Genomic DNA, 17,607 nt, shown 5'->3' with positions numbered 1-17,607 from the left:
CAGTCCATTAGTGCTCGATCCTGAAGTAAATGGTACTTGTATGGGTATAGTCGGAGATGGGATTTTATGGTAAAATGGACAAAATTGACCTGTGGGCAAAACAAATTAACAAACTGAACTGCGTTCAAAAAATTTCACTTAGTTTACCCTTTCGTGTGGCGCCCGACAGCCAGGCACCACACTACACTTTGTGACACCTTAGCCAAAGGTTCCACACCCCCGGCCATGCTGACCCCCCGTGGCGGGCCGACCCAGCCACACATGTAAAGTGTGGTGTCGAGCGCTAAGGCGCCACACTGCCACTTATCAGACCCGCGGACCGGCCTTCCCCACCCCCTCCCCATTCACCTCCTTCAACCAGAACAGAGAGAGAGGCCCCCCTCGAGTTTCCATCTCCCTTTCCTCAAATCCCTCCCCAAATCAAGCAGATCTGTAGGTTTGGTTCGGGGATTTCGACCCCAATCCTTCCCTTAAGTTAATCTCCCCCGAAAAAATCTCATCCAAAAAAATTCTCATTTGCTCACTTTTTTTTGCTTCAACCAATATACTCTGTAGCTGTGAAAACGTCACTAGCCATGTTGCATAGTTGATGATATTTATTCATATGCTTAGACCATACATGAGTATTCGCACTCCTCGAAGAAGGGAATGTTGGCTTCGCGTGCATTGTCCATCTTTTGTTCACAAAAATTGTTGAATGTGCACATGGGTAATTTTCACTTTCCATCTTTATACATTTACAAAGTGCCTTATGCAGTCTTGCTCCTCTCAACAAACAAGTCACGTGAAATCTAACATCCGCAGAATTAACATCCATGCCTTCTGCATCCATCTTTTTTGCATCCAAGTCCTCATCATGCTTACATTCGAAGCCATTGGGGTCCTTACCATCCAACTTTTCTGCATTCATGTCCTCATCATACTTACCTTCCAAGTCATGGGGAACATTACCATCCAACTTTTCTGCATCCAAGTCCTGGCCATCATTACCTTCCAAGCCATTGGGATCATTATCATCCATGTTTTTTGCATCCAAGTGCTCACCATCCTTACCCTTCGATTCAGTTAGAACCGTGGCCCATGGCAGGAGAGGCTGGGGCATGCCGAAGGGTGGTGGAGGTGGAGCAGGCTGGAGCTAGGCCCCGGCTGGCGGCGGGAGGTGGGTCGACGGCGCGCCCGGTCGGTCGGGTGGGCTCCACACATGCGGGCAGGCCGACCCAACCAAGCGGTCAACGGCGGTTGGCGATCCAGATCCCGATCTGGATCCGTTTGAGGCTGGTGATCAACGGGAGGAGGCAGGGCAATGCGAGGCTTGGGAACCTGGCGGTGGGGCAGTGTCCGGTGCTGGGGCGATGCGACGGCTGGCGGAGCGGCTCGTCGGAGGCGGTGTCCGATGACCGACGGGAGGCGGCGGCCGACTGGAGGTCGGGAAGGAGAGCTCGGGGGGCTCGAGCTCGAGCTGCTCATTCATCGGGCAGAGGTGGGACGAGGCAACCCGAGCCAGGAGGGCCTACTGCGGGCTCGGGCGGTCCCTAGCCGGCTGGAGGTGGAAGGAGGAAGAGAGGTGGCGGCTGGCTAGGGTTAGGGCGCAAAATCGAAGAGGAGAGAGGATTTCGAGGCTAGGGATCTATTTATAGGAAATGGGGCTAGGTTAGGGGGTTTTACTCTGTTTTCGGGCCGTTGGATCTCGATCAAACAGTACGAAATAGAGGTGTAGGCTAGATGGGTGGTGTTGGGCTGTGTAGAATAGGCTAGGTGGGGAAGAGAGGAAGATTTGCAGCCCGGCAACGACATTTTTAAGCACCGAAAAACGTCCGACGATAAACCGAAAACGGTGCCGCTACGGTCGACCGTTCGGGTATCAAACGGACTCCGATGTCGATGAAATTTTGCAGGCAGGCTACCTACATTAAAATAAGACCGCACGTCCAGTTTCAACCCAAACTGATAATATTTTCTACACACTTTTCAAAACAATATTTTAATGATGTCGCGGGTGCGTGCGTGTGTTGTTGGCCTCGAAACAGCCAACGACGAAAACGGAGAGAAGCAGCAACTAATAACGGATGCAGGTTTTGAAAAATGACGGTAACGGAGTGCCGATGCAATGCGCATTATGCGAATGAGGCGATGATGGATGCGGCAAACAAACTAATCGCACGGCGGCAACGGAATAAAAGGGGAATCTTCTGGAGCGTCGGTCTCGGGCTATCACAAAGGGCCCGCCATCCTTGTTTGCAACACTTCTATGTCCATCGGTATGCATTTTGTTTCGAACCCCTTTACTTCAGATTATCCTTTGTAACACCAAAACCCTTTTTCTCGCATCGTCTCTACGTAGAACATGTAGGCTTCTTCATCAGTCCTGAAAGTCTTCCTCACGATCTGTATGTATTCCATATACTCGTTCAGGTCTATATGTATAGCACCCATGCCTTTATCATCAATTCCTTTGCCTTGCATGCCTACATCATCCATGTCTTTACCATCCATGTCTATACCATCCTTGCCTGCATCCTCGTTGTCCTTATCATCAATGTCTTTACCATCCATTCTTTTATTGTCCATTCGTTCATCCTCATTGTCGTTATCATTCATGTCTTTTCGTTCCTTGACTGTATCACCCATGTCCTTGTTATCCTTGCCTTTATCGCCCATGTCTTCGTCCGTGTTGCCTTTATCCTCCATGTCGTTATGCTGCCAACGAAAATACATAGAAAATGTAACAAATGGATAGCATACAAAATAATGATGCATCGCTCTGCTTAAATAATTGAAACATTTTTTCAGTTTGGATTCATGTACCTATATTTGTCCTTCAAAAGCTCTAACTAAGTAAGAAAAATGCCCTAAATAAATCCAAAATGTTGTGGCTAATCCTTCATAGATCAAATCTCCTAATTAAATCCAAAATATCTCCAAACTCAATTAAAAATTATCTCCTAACTAAATCCAAAAGTACTCCAATCTCAATTCTAAATATCTCCTAACTTAATCCAAAATTACTCCAACCTCAATTCAAAATATCTCCTAACTAATTCGGAAATAAGTCCAAACTCAATTCAAAATATCTCCTAACTAAATCCAAAATAACTACAAACTCAATCCATTTTTTTCAATTAAATCCAAAATATTTCATAACCCAAATCTGCTGACAACTTTCTCGTGCCACATAACCGAAACTAAGTCCAAAATGTGTCCAAACTAAATGCGAATTACACTTCCTATCAATAAAAATCTAGTCACAACTTTCTCATATTACAGAAAATATCCTAACTAAATCCAAAATATGTCATAACTAAGTACAAACTATACTTTCTTTCAATCAAAATGTTTAGTCACAACTACGCCAACCATTACATATCATGAACCCTAATCAATTCCGATCCTATTGGTACTACATAGAATTGACCAGACAAGATGAGTGATCGCGACGGCACTTACATCTCAGAGGTCGTTGCGAAGATCCGGCGCGATGGACAGCGATGACGATGATCTGGCCTCGCGTCGGGGAAGGGGCGTTCAATCTGGGAAGGAAGGGATTAGGTGGCTCCTCGGAATATCTGGCCGAACATAACCCGAGGGGGGTCGCGTGCAAGGGAGCGGGTGAAGGAGGAGGAGGGAGTGGTGCGAGGGAGGGGGTGGAGGAGGAGAAGGAGGAGGAAGGAGTGGCACGACGAGTGCGCGTGGCGCACGGAAGTGACCGAGAGCGGGGATGTGTTTGCCGGAGGCTAGTGTACCAGAGTAGCTAATGAACCACTCTAACGACAATTCAAATGACCAAGCACAACGACGACGCCGTTTAATTATAATAAAATGTTATATTAATGCAATTATTAATTTGAGATGTTAGGACAATAATACCGTTGGACTTAATTGAGCCACCTTAATATAAATATTTTTAGGTCGAAAATGCCCTTAGACTTAAATATTTTGATCAGTTGGATCGTTTAATAATACACGTCCTCTCGTGTATTGCAATGTACCATAGAAATTCCCATACTCAATCCCCGGTGCGCCGTCAAATCAAGGAGAGTTTGTCTGATCCAAGGCTCCAAGCTAGAGGCCACGGCTAACAAGTACGCATGGTAACCGGAAAACTCAAAGTATAGCTATGCTTGCAGCGGTATAGACGGCCAGGGCCATGGCATAGCGTCACTTTGATGCGTAGCAGGTTGGCTGTGATCCGATCGTTTGTTTGGTTGCTCCATGTGTCTTCCGTTTGCCAGCCAGTCAATCTAACTGAGCTCGCATCCCGGCCGGCACGACGGCACGTTGATGGGATCGGAGGCGAGCATGCTGGCTCCAACACTTTGCTCGTTTTGGCATGGCGACTGGAGCGGGTACTTCCGGAACAGGAAAACAGGGAAGCAAAACCGAAATCTGACATTCAGTGCACGCGTGCATTGGAGCACGTTTTTCTTGAACCCCTCAAACATTGGTGCTTAACTTTTTTTTATGTTTTCACATGAAATACACATGCATGTGGTTTAAGTACCTTTAAAACTAGATGATGTCCGGACGCCTTGCTGCGGAAAACTTGCTAAAAGATTGCATAAAAGTTGCTAAGAATATCTACAACTAATGGGAAGAAAATGCAAGTTTAAGAATGATTTTTTTTACAAAGGGTATAAAAATGAAGTACTGTTAAAAGAATGTCAATGTGGATGTAAACTACATAGGTATGGTGCAAGTAACAAACACATATATTTTTAATAAGATACCTAATGCAAAAAATTAACTTGTGAGTAAAATGCATGAATTAATGATGTGGTGGTTGCATGTCTAGAATAATGCAAAAACAATGTAGTTTATAACTTGCATGCATTACCTGTTCTTGTGGTATAGTTACATGTATAGAAAAAATAGCTAGTGGGTAGTAGCTATTTAGAAATAGAAGATTTAGTTCAATAATACGTCGTGTTATACGGTCCACAAAAATACAAATTTTCAGCCCAAATGTACAATAAAAAAGCCCATAAGTTTGGCCCCTTACAATGCACTGCGAAACACACATGCACAGCTAATATTTTTTTTAAAAATAGCGTAAGAATCTATTTTTTATAACTTAAAAGAAAGGCTCAAAGTGCATGTATATACTCATAAGTCATTATCCGGTCACTCACCCCCTTCCTAGAGCCAAGGATTGACAGGAGGTCAGGAGCCGACGTCTGAGGGACCTAGTAAGGCTCTCAGACTATAGGTGTCGTGGGACTCCGGAAGAGACAATATTCCAAGTGTTCCCTACGCCGAACACCAATCTCAATTACTCTTCCTCGTAGAACGTAGGTCATGATCCAAGAGGGCATACACATTTATTTAAATAACATCATTTTTTCGTTCAAAAAATAACATCATTTTGTGACTTGGTCAGTGTATGCCCACATTCGTTAGAAGGTCATTGTACACAACCCTGTCTACTCAACACCAACCACATTACTAATGGCACCCCTAGTGAAAGTTGGTTCCCGAACAACAAAACTAGCCACAGGACCATTTGTTAGGGTTCTATTCTGGGACTTTTTGCTGCCTTTTTATGTTGATATATGTCCAGAGCATGTATTGCACATCACATATTTGTTGACTAAGAATATGAAGATTGAGCATGAGATATGATAAGCGTTTATCCAGAGTTCCCATAGTTGTTCGCTCAGAAGAACCTTGTGGGAACTGACAAACTAACAACCTCCTTTGGTCAATGCAGGATCATGTTGACGACAAGCAAGACGGTATCATTGCAAAATGATAGGAAGATATTACAAAGTTTGAATATTCATCCCACAAGGCATACATTTTGAAATATCTCATCGCACTTATTGCATTCATAAAAGCAGCAGAAAGTAACAATGCAGAACAAATCCATCTCAACCATAGATCGATAGTTGATGTAGTCCATTTAGCTTCACTCCTTGGGGTCGCCATAGTAGTCGGAGTCACCCCCTTCATCTTAATATTACTCTGAGGTAAAGAGCAAAAACCATTTCTATGAATATATTAAGTTTTGAACACACATCCTCATTATGGACCTTTTATCTCCATTTTACTTTGAAGGAAGGTTATATAGGTTATTTGCATAAAATCATTTTATTTGCAGTATGATACTAGTTTTGATAAAAAATAATTTATCAATACATGGCTATATCTCCAATAATACGACCTCCGCTTATAAGGGTATCCATGGTCATTTATGTTCTCTAGAAACAGGCTGTCGTTTCTCTTTATAGATAAAGCAAAGACAAATGTACTTTGTTTTGTTTACTAAACTTGTGAAAACATAAAAATGTTGAGTTCTACAAAACAAAATAGGCCCTTGCTGTATATAACGGAAATACGTACCAGGTTACTCGTATATATATCTCATAAAGACCTGAGTAGGTGGTGGTCCATTCACCTCTTAAGTTACTCGCAGTTATCATATATAATGCATGGTTGTTTTGATTTATACATATTTTGACATAATAGTTTTCATATTCACAAACTCACAAACTATGGTGCACAATCATTTGAACAACAAATAAATTATGTCGGGATGCATGCCAAGGTTTTAAATTGCCGGCTATTATCAGCTATAGCTGCCACTATTGTTGTTTCTGCAGTGTCCAGCTATTTTGCTTTCCTTCACAATCTTACCGCTATAGCCCGCTATAGCCTCAAATAACCCAGCTATAGCCCCAAATAGCTCAATGAAAAAGCCAGCCGTTAAATTCAATAGCCGGCAATTTAAAACCTTGATGCATGCCCATTTAGCTAGTGTCAAGAAAGATTCACGTGCCGATCAATATGTGAAGATGGATATGAGTAAATTTACATTTTGCAGAGGTTAATTATACACAATTCTTCCATATCAGGCAGATAAAAATCATGAGAACGTCTAAAGGCCACGTTTTTACATGCCTGCTACTCTCTCCATCCCAAAATAAGTGTCGTTGGTCTAGTACAAAATTTGTACTAATTTAATGTTAAGTTTGCGACACTTATTTTGGGACAGAGGGACTATTTTAGAGTAGGGATTACAATTAAATGATGGAAACGTTTGTACTAGTAAGGAATGTGATGTCGAAACATGATGTTTAGCTATCAGAGCAGTTATACCTTCACTAAGTTTTGCAATGTGGTACCTGTAGCCCTGAAACAGTAATAAAAAAAATAGTGTCAGCAAACTTCTGCACGACAGATCCACCCCAAGGCTTAGTTAGTACATACTAATTATGAAATTCATGGCGCCTACTTTATCCGTCCCGTGCAAATAATCACAGAAGGTGAAGAGGGATGAGAAGTTGCTCTGACTGTGCTCTCCAACAAAGTGATGGTAGTCGTGGTATTCTGCTCCTCCGTAGAACGGGATATAGATTGTCGGATTGAACGGGAACTTGAACCTGCAGTTCAAGCACGATTGATAACAAGGTGATTCTTGGTAAGAAAATTGTTCAATCATTCTGAGCTTGCTCCTTGAAAGATCGAATCCCCTTTCCCAAAGGTAAGACTAAGAGCTGGCATATATATAATATAGATATGAGTTTACCCGCTGTGGGTGTCGATGGCCTCTATCTGGCGTATTACCAACCATAGCCAGAAGGTTGTTATGTGACATGGCACAATGGACGGGCCGACAAGGGAGGGTGCCCCAAGGATGAGCACATCGGACCAGTGCCCGTACGGCGCGGCCAAGGCCATTGGCGCCGTGTACTCATGGTGGACGCGGTGGATGTTGTCGTACCCCCACTTGGTGTGCAGGAGACGGTGGATCCAGTAGCCAATGTAGTCATCCACAAGGAAGTAGAGCACCAGCTGCGCCGCTGCCTCCCCCACGGACGGCAACGGAAGCCCCGTCCGGATGCCCGCCATCTGCCCGTGGAGCGAACAGCAAACGGATCATACCAATGTTCGATGCATATAGCAAAGGAAAAGCATTTGTGGTCTATGCAGGTGTCTTGATATTTTTGGACGACCTTGACGGCAGGATAGGAGAGGAGATGGAGCGGGGCAATGGTGACCAGCAAGGCGCGCATGGTGTCCATGTAGCAGCGGAGGAAGGCGGCCGGCGAGAGCTGCACCCGGGGCTGCAGCTTGTATCGCAGGGCGATGGACGGAGCGCCGAGCTCGAAGAGTGCGAGGCGGAGGGACGACAGCGTGTACACGAGGAGGAGCATGGGGACGATGTGGCAGTAGAGGTAGTAGTCCGGCATCCCTGCCGAGTACCCAAACCACGCGCGTTCTGCATAGGACATGGCACGCCCCAGGGCCGCCTCCGCCTCGGCCGCCGTCGAGGAAGGGAGCATATCGATCGATCCCCAACACGGGTTTTGGCTTCAATTCACTTCTTTCAATATGTATATTTGTTCTCTAATGTCCTGCGTGCCCCAGCTTCGCGCTTATTAATAAGGTTGCTCTTGTGGCGGGTAGCTAGCGCCTAGTCCGTTTCTCCATTGATTTCATTTAAGAAAAAATAGCACTTGGTGCTACTAATTATGCGGCAAAAGAAAATTAGAATTTTCTTTCAGAAAATACCCAACAAAAAATAACTAGTTGCATGTGTGCGTTGTGTCTTCGGTGAAAAAACCCCTAGTTCGCATATGGTGTAACTCGTGCAATCATGTGAGGGCATGATGCTTTACGGCCATGGAGTTTGACGCTTGGCATCCATGCAGTTGCAAACGGAATATAATGTCTGCAGTTGCATGTCTATTAATCAATATGCAACTAGCCACAACAATTACCAGTTAGAAAAAACTAAGGCAAAACATTAAAAAATAAGAAAAGTAAAAAACTCCCACATAAGAGAAAGAGAAAGGTGTGATAGCACCCGGGTGCCTAGGCACCCGGGTATGAACAGTAAAATCAAAAGAAATAGAAAGCAAAATTAAAAAAATATGAAACTTTGCAGCATAAAAAATGATCAAACTTTGTACATTTTTGTAAATTATCATGTCAAAATATCTTGTAGAGAAATATGTACATACAAGTTTCAGATTTTGATGCTAAAAGTGCTGAAAACTTCAAGCACTGAAATCTTTTTCGTGTGTTGAGCTCCACGAATAGTTTTTTGGTATGAAAATTTGCAAACACCTACAAAGTTTCATCATCATTGATGCTGCAAACTTTCAGAATTTTTTGATTTTGATTTCTATTTTTTTGATTTTACTGTTCATAGAGGGTGCCGGGAGCACCCCGGGAGCTAAAAATCCACTGTCCCCGCATAACTGTTACCCCTCCCTTGTCCTCCCAACATCTCGGCAAAAAAAACATGGAAAAAGGGCTTTTGGGGCCATTTACCAAAATATCTTAGCTCGTGATGATTTGTGGTTAAAAAAACAACTACCACCCCAACCCTCGTGATTCGCCTCCCTTGAAAACTTGCAGTGGCGACTACCCTAGAGAAACATACAGTTGCAACTCCCCTTGAAAACTTGCAATTGCGACTATCCTAGAAATACTTTCAATTGCAACGGGCCATAAAAAACTTGCAATTGTGATCAGCCTTCAAATTTTTTGCAAATGCAACTACCATAGAGAAACTTTCAGTTGCGACCGGCCTTTGAAAAGCATCCAATTGTGAACCTCCCTTAAATACCTACGGTTGCGACCATGCTAGAGAAAAGTGAAGTTGCGATCCTAATTAAAATCTTGCAGTTTCGACTGGCCTTTGAGAACACGCAATTGCGACTACCCTTGCGACCGCTCTTTGAAAAACATGCAGTTGTGACCCCTGCCCCATGATAATTTGCAGTTGCGAGTACCCTATAGAAACTTTTAGTTCCGACCTACCTTTGAAAAAGGCGCAGTTGCGACAACCCTAGAAAACTTTTAGTTGTGACTACCCTAAAAAAACTTGGAGTTACGACCGTCCTTTGAAAATTATGTAGTTGCTATCCTCCCTTGAAAACTAGCAATTGCGAGTACCCTAGAGAAACTTGCAATCGCGAGTGGCCTTTAAAAACATGCACTCTCGTTGCCCCCCTTGAAAAACTTCTAGTTACAACCACCTTAGAGGAACTTGCAGTTACGATTGGCCTTGGAAAACTAGCAATCTTGATCCACCTTGAAACAAAAATGTTTAGTTGAGACTACCCCTAGAGATGCATCCGGTTGCAACCCTCCATAAAAATACTTGTAATTGTGACCAACCTTGAAAAACATGCAATTACAAGCCTTGCAAAGTTAGTTGCGGATACATTTTAAAAATTGTGATTGAAAATATCCCCCTCAGTTGGCAACTTGCAATTACAACTACTACAGAGGCACGCGGAGTTGCAACCCCCCTTGAAAGAACTTGCAGTAGTGGCTACCTTTGGAAACTTGAAATTGCAACTATCATGTTTAAAAACTTGAATTGCATATACATTAGCATATACCTCCAAAATACAAAAATTCAAAAAAAAAGACATCAAAAAACTAGATTGAGCCATTTTACTAAACTCAAGGGAAAAATAGACCAACTAGGCTAGCTGAGTTTTATTTTTCAGAGTGGAAAAAGTGAAATGAATATTATTGCTTTTGTCGTAGGATGGCATTGTGAAAGATAAAAGATGATTTTTTTTAATAAATAAACAACATAAGAAGATGACAAAATAGAAGAAAAGCTGGTTGTGCCACTTCAAGAGGGGAGTGGTACTTTTGATTCTAGAAAAAAACTACAGAAAGCATGGATGTCCAAACAGTGGAAAAGTACCTTTCGTAGAGAAAAGGCAAGAGAAAAATAACTGCCAAAAAGAAACATTTGACCACACAAAAATGAGAAGTGAAAAGAAAAGAATGAGAAGGACAGGCTACAACGCTCGCATAAAAAAAGGGCCAGCAAGAAAACAATAATTAAACGGGACGCTAGCTGAGCAATAAACTGGTCACATAGTGTTTACATACGTGACATTGTTCTTCATTAAAGCATCGAGATTCGATCGCAATGAGAATGTTCTGGCAATCGTAGTATACGCATAAATTAGTCCCCTAGTGTTGGCTCACGCACTTTGCGAGAATAAAATGCATGTTGTAAGGATATGGAACATGCGGATTGATAGGAGATTATATAATAGAAATGAGTCAGCTGGATGTAACCACGTCAATTAATGAGATGACACCAAAGATACCTTGTGCCAAGATAACTTGATATAAGTTCTTTGTAAATATGACCAAGAAAGTTCCATATAATTTAAGTAGTATTCAAAGTTTTCTAACTATTGAATACTTTCTTATATGTACTCAAATGGCGAACTTAGGAGGTGTTATGTTTTTCATAATGATACCCTTGTATAAGCTCAATCTAGGAAAAACAATAACAAAAAGATTTCCACATACCTGATATGGTTGACACTTCATATATCCTTCAGATTAGGTGGGTAAATAAAAACAATTTATAAAGAAATTACACACCTAATTCAAGGGACGTAAGAAACTAATGAACAATAAAACAAATAAGCTAGAATTAAACATATAAGCTAGAATTAAACAAATAACCTTATCACATATTGAATTTGAAGGACCCCACAATTTCCAGAGAGATTTTGTTGGACATCATGGCAAAGATCATTGTATATAGCTATTGTGTATTAGATGGAGTTGAACAACATATTAGAATATGTGTAATATTTAAATTTCTAACATAGATAGTACATATATACAACATTAGCACATCCCTGATGAAGGCTAAAGAATCTCTTTGTATGCTTACATTGTCTAATATAAAACTGCTAATTACATGTATTTACGTGTGTACAGTTGAAAAGGTTTACTTTGGTGTTTAATTAACCTAGGTCACTTGGTAATAGCGGGGGGACACTATAACAGAGATCGGTCAATCCCATCTCGTTTCCCCCAGTCTTCAATACAAATTATAATAAAATACTTACTAAGGGATGCACATTATCCTTGTAAAACTATTCATAGTCATAGGAACGCATTTTTCAGAGGCCACGTCAAATCAGAAAAATTATCAATTATATTGTTCATCTATTTCAGAGAAAAACATAATTACAAAAACACAAAATAACAACTTTCCCATCTAGCATTAAATACGAACACATAGCACATCAATCGTCGATCCTCATCCTATGTTGTATTCATCTTTGACCAGTAGCATAGTCTACTCAACTACTTTGTGTGTGCTATCACACATATATGCTGAAAGAGGGGGAGAGAAATTAAGGAGACATGGATTTGTAGTTCATATGGATGCAATCTCAATTGAGGGTTGAAGTGCTAATTAACAGAGCCAATAAGAGAAAATATTTGGATGGCTTGAAACATCAGCACAACCCTAATGAAGGCTAGTGCATTTCTATATGCTCTTCATTGACTATGTGAAACTGCTAGATACATATCTTTACGTACCTACAATTGGACTCATGTGCCTTGAGTCTTGGCACGTGTACATGCTATGCTGTTGCAGGCGTTGATTGATCAACACTGGTGAGTCCCGCAAACGTCCATAATCAAATTATGGGTTGACTTCTCATTTGACAAACAATGATGTACATAATATTAACGGTTTTAATAATTTATATCAAAAGTACATATGAGATTTCCTTGTTGAGAAGACAAAGAAAATATGAAAGGACGACAGCAGATTGCAAGTGCCAGACAACATATTTTTAACGGGTGACCGGACAACAATTGATCTAAAAAAAGAGCTTGGTAATATGATATATGATTCACATGCTGTCGAACTAAAATAGATGGATTAATCCAGCAACATCAGTACCTATACTACCCAAGAAAATCGTTATCGGGAACAATGCATTCTCCGTCGCTTCCACGTACCGGCTACAATATGAGAACCACATGACAATATGACATTAAATTCATACTTATAGTTAATTACACTTGCAAGGGAAAGCATGAGGTAACTTAATATATTACAGTAGTACACCATGGCATTACAAAAGGCTAATGGGTGGAATTGATAGTAAAAGGTTATAAATATGAGGTAGTAGTACTACTTTTACTTTACATTGTGCTAATTAATAAAATATAACTATTAGTAAATATCACCATCTTGTGGAAAGAAAGGCATACATAACGATATGGCATTACCTCCAATCATGTGCTCCATGTTAGTAGTTTGACACTAACCACCCCTCTATTTGGACAACAGTTACTTAATGTCAACCAAAAACCCTGCAATGTAAGTACATATTATAATCCTTCCTCCAGTAGTTTCAAGTTATATATAAAGAGTCGACGTGTTTTATTGGTGCTTGTGGATCAGTACGTACCATATACTGTGGCTAACTGTGACACATGGTGATCAGGTCCTCTTACTTTAACATCTTTGGTAGTTGCTCCAGCGGGGATTTAATCAGGCATCTAGCTAGTGAAAAAACAGAATATATATAGCCTGAACATATTTTACTGGGAACTCTTAAAGCTGCAAAACGTGGATCATAAATTCTGCAGTGACCTCATGTACAGGATATGCTTATTACATAATCAAAGATATGGATACAGAAAAAATTAATGCGCCCATCTTACCAAAACAATCATTTGAGGAGGCAACATCTGACCTTGGACTGGTGGCAAAGTGAATCACCACAGCACGTTCTAGTCATGGAGTTTATCATCCCAAGATCATGTTTTGTAGTTGATCACTGGCTCCAGGACCTGGAGGAAATGATCGACCTAGAGATGTGTTGATGTCAACATGGATAGGGCAAGGCTTTACACAAACAGGAGACAATTTTTCACATCCAAGCTGAGGAGGAGCAGTCACCTGAGATAGATGCGAACAACATCAACGGACTTGGAAGGTGATATCATCAGATAAAACAATGCTTCTGTTCCTATAGCTTCTCTAGCAAGTGGGCATCGGTGCAAGCAACCATACGTACGTGCTTGCTATTGTCTCTTTGTCTTACGAAATTAGACGTGATAGCAATGTCCTGCGGCAGGTGGCGTCCGCCCCAGGAAAAGCTCGATAAAGATGTCACATTAGAGTCCCATAAATTTCTTCTCAATGGCCCGCGGCAGGACTTCAAGTAGAGCCACCCATGACAGTCCTGACGGACGTAATATCAGGCAGTCGATGGATTGAACAGCAGCACAGGAGATTAGGTGGTCGATGGACTGTGTATGTGTTTTCTTTTGGAGTCATACTGTAGATGAGAAAGCCACATAATTTTCGATTAACTGAATAGAGAAAGGAGAGCCCGGGAAAAAAGGATACGTGAAAGATTGGGACAGCTTGAGGCAGAAAAAAAAGACTTGCGTGAGAGATTGGGTCTTGTTTAGGACGAGATATGTGTGATTTAGGCAGAAAAAACAGAAGAGATTAGGTTGGATCCTGTATACTTCAACTACTATTATTTATTGAGATCATTTAAAAAAAATGAGGTGGGATGACGTACGTAGTGATGACCATCACACAAAAAATGTGGAAATTACATCGGCTAATCTACACCATAATAATTCGATCCTACCGGATGAACGGCTCTAATTATTTAATCAACGTGAGAAATTTTAGGGAACCCCTAATTAGTATAAGTAAGTATAAATTATTATTATTATTATTTAAATCATTTTATATCTAACAGATCAAGAATTGATCTACACCGTAATAATTCGGTCCCACCAGATTAACGGCTCATAAAATTTGATTAACGTGGGATATTATTATTATTATTATTTAAATCATTTTTTATCTAGCAGATCAAGAATCGATCAACACTGTAATAATTCGGTCCCACCAGATTAACGGCTCATAAAATCTAATTAACGTGAGATTTTTGAGAGAGCCACAAATTAGTATAAGTATAGATATAGATGATTAGATGATCAAGATGATGATAAGTTGTTAGATGATTAAGATGATGATCATTATGATGATAAGGTGTTAGAAGATTGAAAGGATGTTGAGTTCTTAGATGATTAAGAGGATGATGAGTTGTTAGATGATTAAGAGGATGATAAGTTATATGACATATATTAGATTAAAGTGAATAGATGCAAGTGATCAAGTTAAATTCCATGAAAATATGATGTTCTGATCCCCTCTAACCCAACTTGATCACTTGCACCCATCCACTTTAATCTAAATGTTGTTTTTTACACAATTATTATTGATGTTGTCTATTGATTAGTATAATCGTGTGTAAATACAATACAAATATAAAAAAAGAAATACACCCGTTTAGTAGTGGCACTGCTCCTAAGAGCTCGCTACTGCTATTGCAGGATAGTTGTAGCGCCTGCTACGAAAGAACACTACTGCTAATCCAGTTTCCAGTAGCGCCGGCAGCCTGCGATACTGCTAAATCTTAGTTGTAGAGCCGTAGCAGTAGCGCTGCTGCCCGCGCTACTGATAGGCTTCTGACCTGCGCTACCGCTAGATTTTTTTCTGGTAGTGAAAACTAAACAATAAGAAACTTATAAACAACATATTATACATGAAAGTATTAAGTTTTCGTGTTTCAAGAAGATTATAAACCCATGCGAAAAAATTTGTGATTGGATGCTTAGCAACATAGTGGTGTTTGAGCCCGCCACAGACCAAGCACTAGTAGAAAACAGGGCTATCGTTCGGCCCTGGCCATCCCATTAGTCCCGGTTCTTCAACAACCGGGACCAATGGGGGGTATTAGACCCGGTTCGTGAGCCGAGGTGGCCGGCCGGGGCCTCGTGGGCATTGGTCCCGGTTCGTGTAGAACCATTTGTCCCGGTTCGAGCCACGAACCGGGACCAATGGTTGCCGGGACCAATGGTCCTCGCTGCTGGCCCACAACCATTGGTCCCGGTTCGTGGCATGAACCGGGACTGAAGGGGTGGCTTTAGTCCCGGTTCATGCCACGAACCGGGACAAATAACTTGCCTATATATACCCACCGCCGCGGCAGAGCACTCCACAGTGCTCTGTTTTTTCAATCCGGCGAGGTTTCTAGTTCACCTTCCTATGCACATGAGGTGTTCACCTCCTATGCACATGAGGTGTTCGATGAAATGCCCGAGCCACACTAGTTAAGCTTTCTCCTCTCGAAACCTGACCTAGGAGCTCCATTTTTTTCGAGATTTGTCTAGATTTAGGGGTCCGTCACGCCCCGTCCCCGTTTTCACAGTCGTTGATCGCCCGCGCCGATCTCGTCGCCGGCACCACCGTGGTGAGCCTCTTGTTCTTATCTTCTTTATGATACTTGTCTGATTTTCTTACTTTAGATAGATATTTGTCTGATTTTCTTAATTTTGACACACATAATTATATGTAATGCACGCAGATGAACCGACAATGGATGTATGGTGTCAGACACACCTCCGAGTACATTAAGGGGGTGCATATTTTTCTCGAAGTGGCTGAGGCAAACAAGCAGAATGGTTTTATGTGTTGTCCATGCAGTAAACACTAGTAGAAAACACGGCTACCGTTCGGCCCTGGCCAGCCCATTAGTCCCGGTTCTTCTTCAAGAACCGGGACCAATGGGGGGTATTAGACCCGGTTCGTGAGCCCAGGGGGCCGGCCGGAGCCTCGTGGGCTTTGGTCCCGGTTCGTGTGGAACCATTTGTCCCGGTTCGAGCCACGAACCGGGACCAATTAATGGTCCTCGCTGCTGGCCCACAACCTTCAGTCCCGGTTCATGCCACGAACCGGGACAAATAACTTGCCTACATATATACCCACCGCCGCGGCAGAGCACTCCACAGTGCTCTGTTTTTGGCGAGCCGGCGAGGGGAGGGCATTTGGGTGCTCTAGTTCACCTCCTATGCATATGAGGTGTTCGATGAAATGCCCGAGACAGACTAGTTAAGCTTTCTGCTCTCGAAACTCGACCTCTGAGCTCCATTTTCAACGAGACTTGTCTATATTTAGCAGTCCGTCACGCCCCGTCCCCGCCCTGTCTTCACCGCCGTCGATCGCCCGCGCCGATCTCGTCGCCGGCACCACCGTGGTGAGCCTCTTGTTCTTATCTTCTTTCTGAAAGAAAAATTCTAACTTTAGATAGATACTTGTATAATTTTATTACTTTTATTATTCCTTATTATTATATAGTACGATGGTTTTGGTATCTGCCCGCGTCGGCCCTCGTCCTGTCTATGATTCAGATGTGGTATATATTATCTTTTCATAACTATTTGGTTCATTTACTGTTTATGACAATTATGATGACCAACGTGACATATATTTTTAATCTAGGAGGTATGTGAACCGGAAATTCCAACCCACCTAGAAATGCTTCTCGAGAAGTTAACTTTGGTTGAAAAAGAAAAAAAATACTTGAAGGAAAAATTGAAAACAATTGAGGATAAGAACATGGAAATGGAGTTGCATGTTGCCGAGGTCATTGACGATCGTAAGATGAAGATCGATGCGATGCAGTTGAAGATGGATGCAATGCGCTTGAAGATGGATGAAATACGCTTGAAGATTAGGAATATTAGAAAATATGCCATTGATAAAGAGGCTTGGTATCATTATGTTGTTGGGTCAATTGTTATCTTACTTGCGATTTTGATCGCGTTTGTTGTTGCATTTAAATGTTTTACATAGTTGTATGTTGTTTTATGAGAGAACTTTAGGTATTTATTTTTCAATAATAACATTTGATCACTATTGTGCTTTGGTTTTAATGTGATGATGAAATTGTATTAATTTGGTCATTTCTCTAATCATTTTGTTCTGCAATGGTTTTT

General features: G+C 41.7%; 1 protein-coding gene across 1 annotated transcript; it reads right to left on the bottom strand.

Annotated features, from left to right (window-relative positions):
• Positions 1-2,292: 2,292 nt before the first annotated feature.
• Positions 2,293-8,279, bottom strand: LOC123453188 (very-long-chain aldehyde decarbonylase GL1-10-like). The gene is made up of 5 exons (XM_045129967.1): positions 7,950-8,279; positions 7,523-7,845; positions 7,229-7,376; positions 7,064-7,126; positions 2,293-2,697 (listed from the first exon to the last, which is right to left on the bottom strand). Exons 1-5 carry the CDS (start codon positions 8,277-8,279, stop codon positions 2,293-2,295), a joined length of 1,269 nt encoding a protein of 422 aa, XP_044985902.1.
• Between the last annotated feature and the right edge of the window lie 9,328 nt (positions 8,280-17,607).

The sequence above is a fragment of the Hordeum vulgare genome, chromosome 1H, assembly GCF_904849725.1.
Source record: "Hordeum vulgare subsp. vulgare chromosome 1H, MorexV3_pseudomolecules_assembly, whole genome shotgun sequence".
Lineage (NCBI taxonomy): Eukaryota > Viridiplantae > Streptophyta > Magnoliopsida > Poales > Poaceae > Hordeum > Hordeum vulgare.
Note: the sequence above shows the minus strand (reverse complement) of the source record. Positions and strands in the feature narration are given on the sequence as shown.

Bases quoted from the DNA above. Each gene is read 5' to 3' on its own strand.
- LOC123453188 (XM_045129967.1), bottom strand. From the start codon at position 8,279: ATGCTCCCTTCCTCGACGGCGGCCGAGGCGGAGGCGGCCCTGGGGCGT. The intron at 7,377-7,522 runs GTAAACTCATAT...CTTGAACTGCAG, and splicing joins GCCATCGACACCCACAGCGG to GTTCAAGTTCCCGTTCAATC. The intron at 2,698-7,063 runs GTTTCGACATCA...TTTCGTTGGCAG, and splicing joins CTCTGATAGCTAAACATCAT to CATAACGACATGGAGGATAA.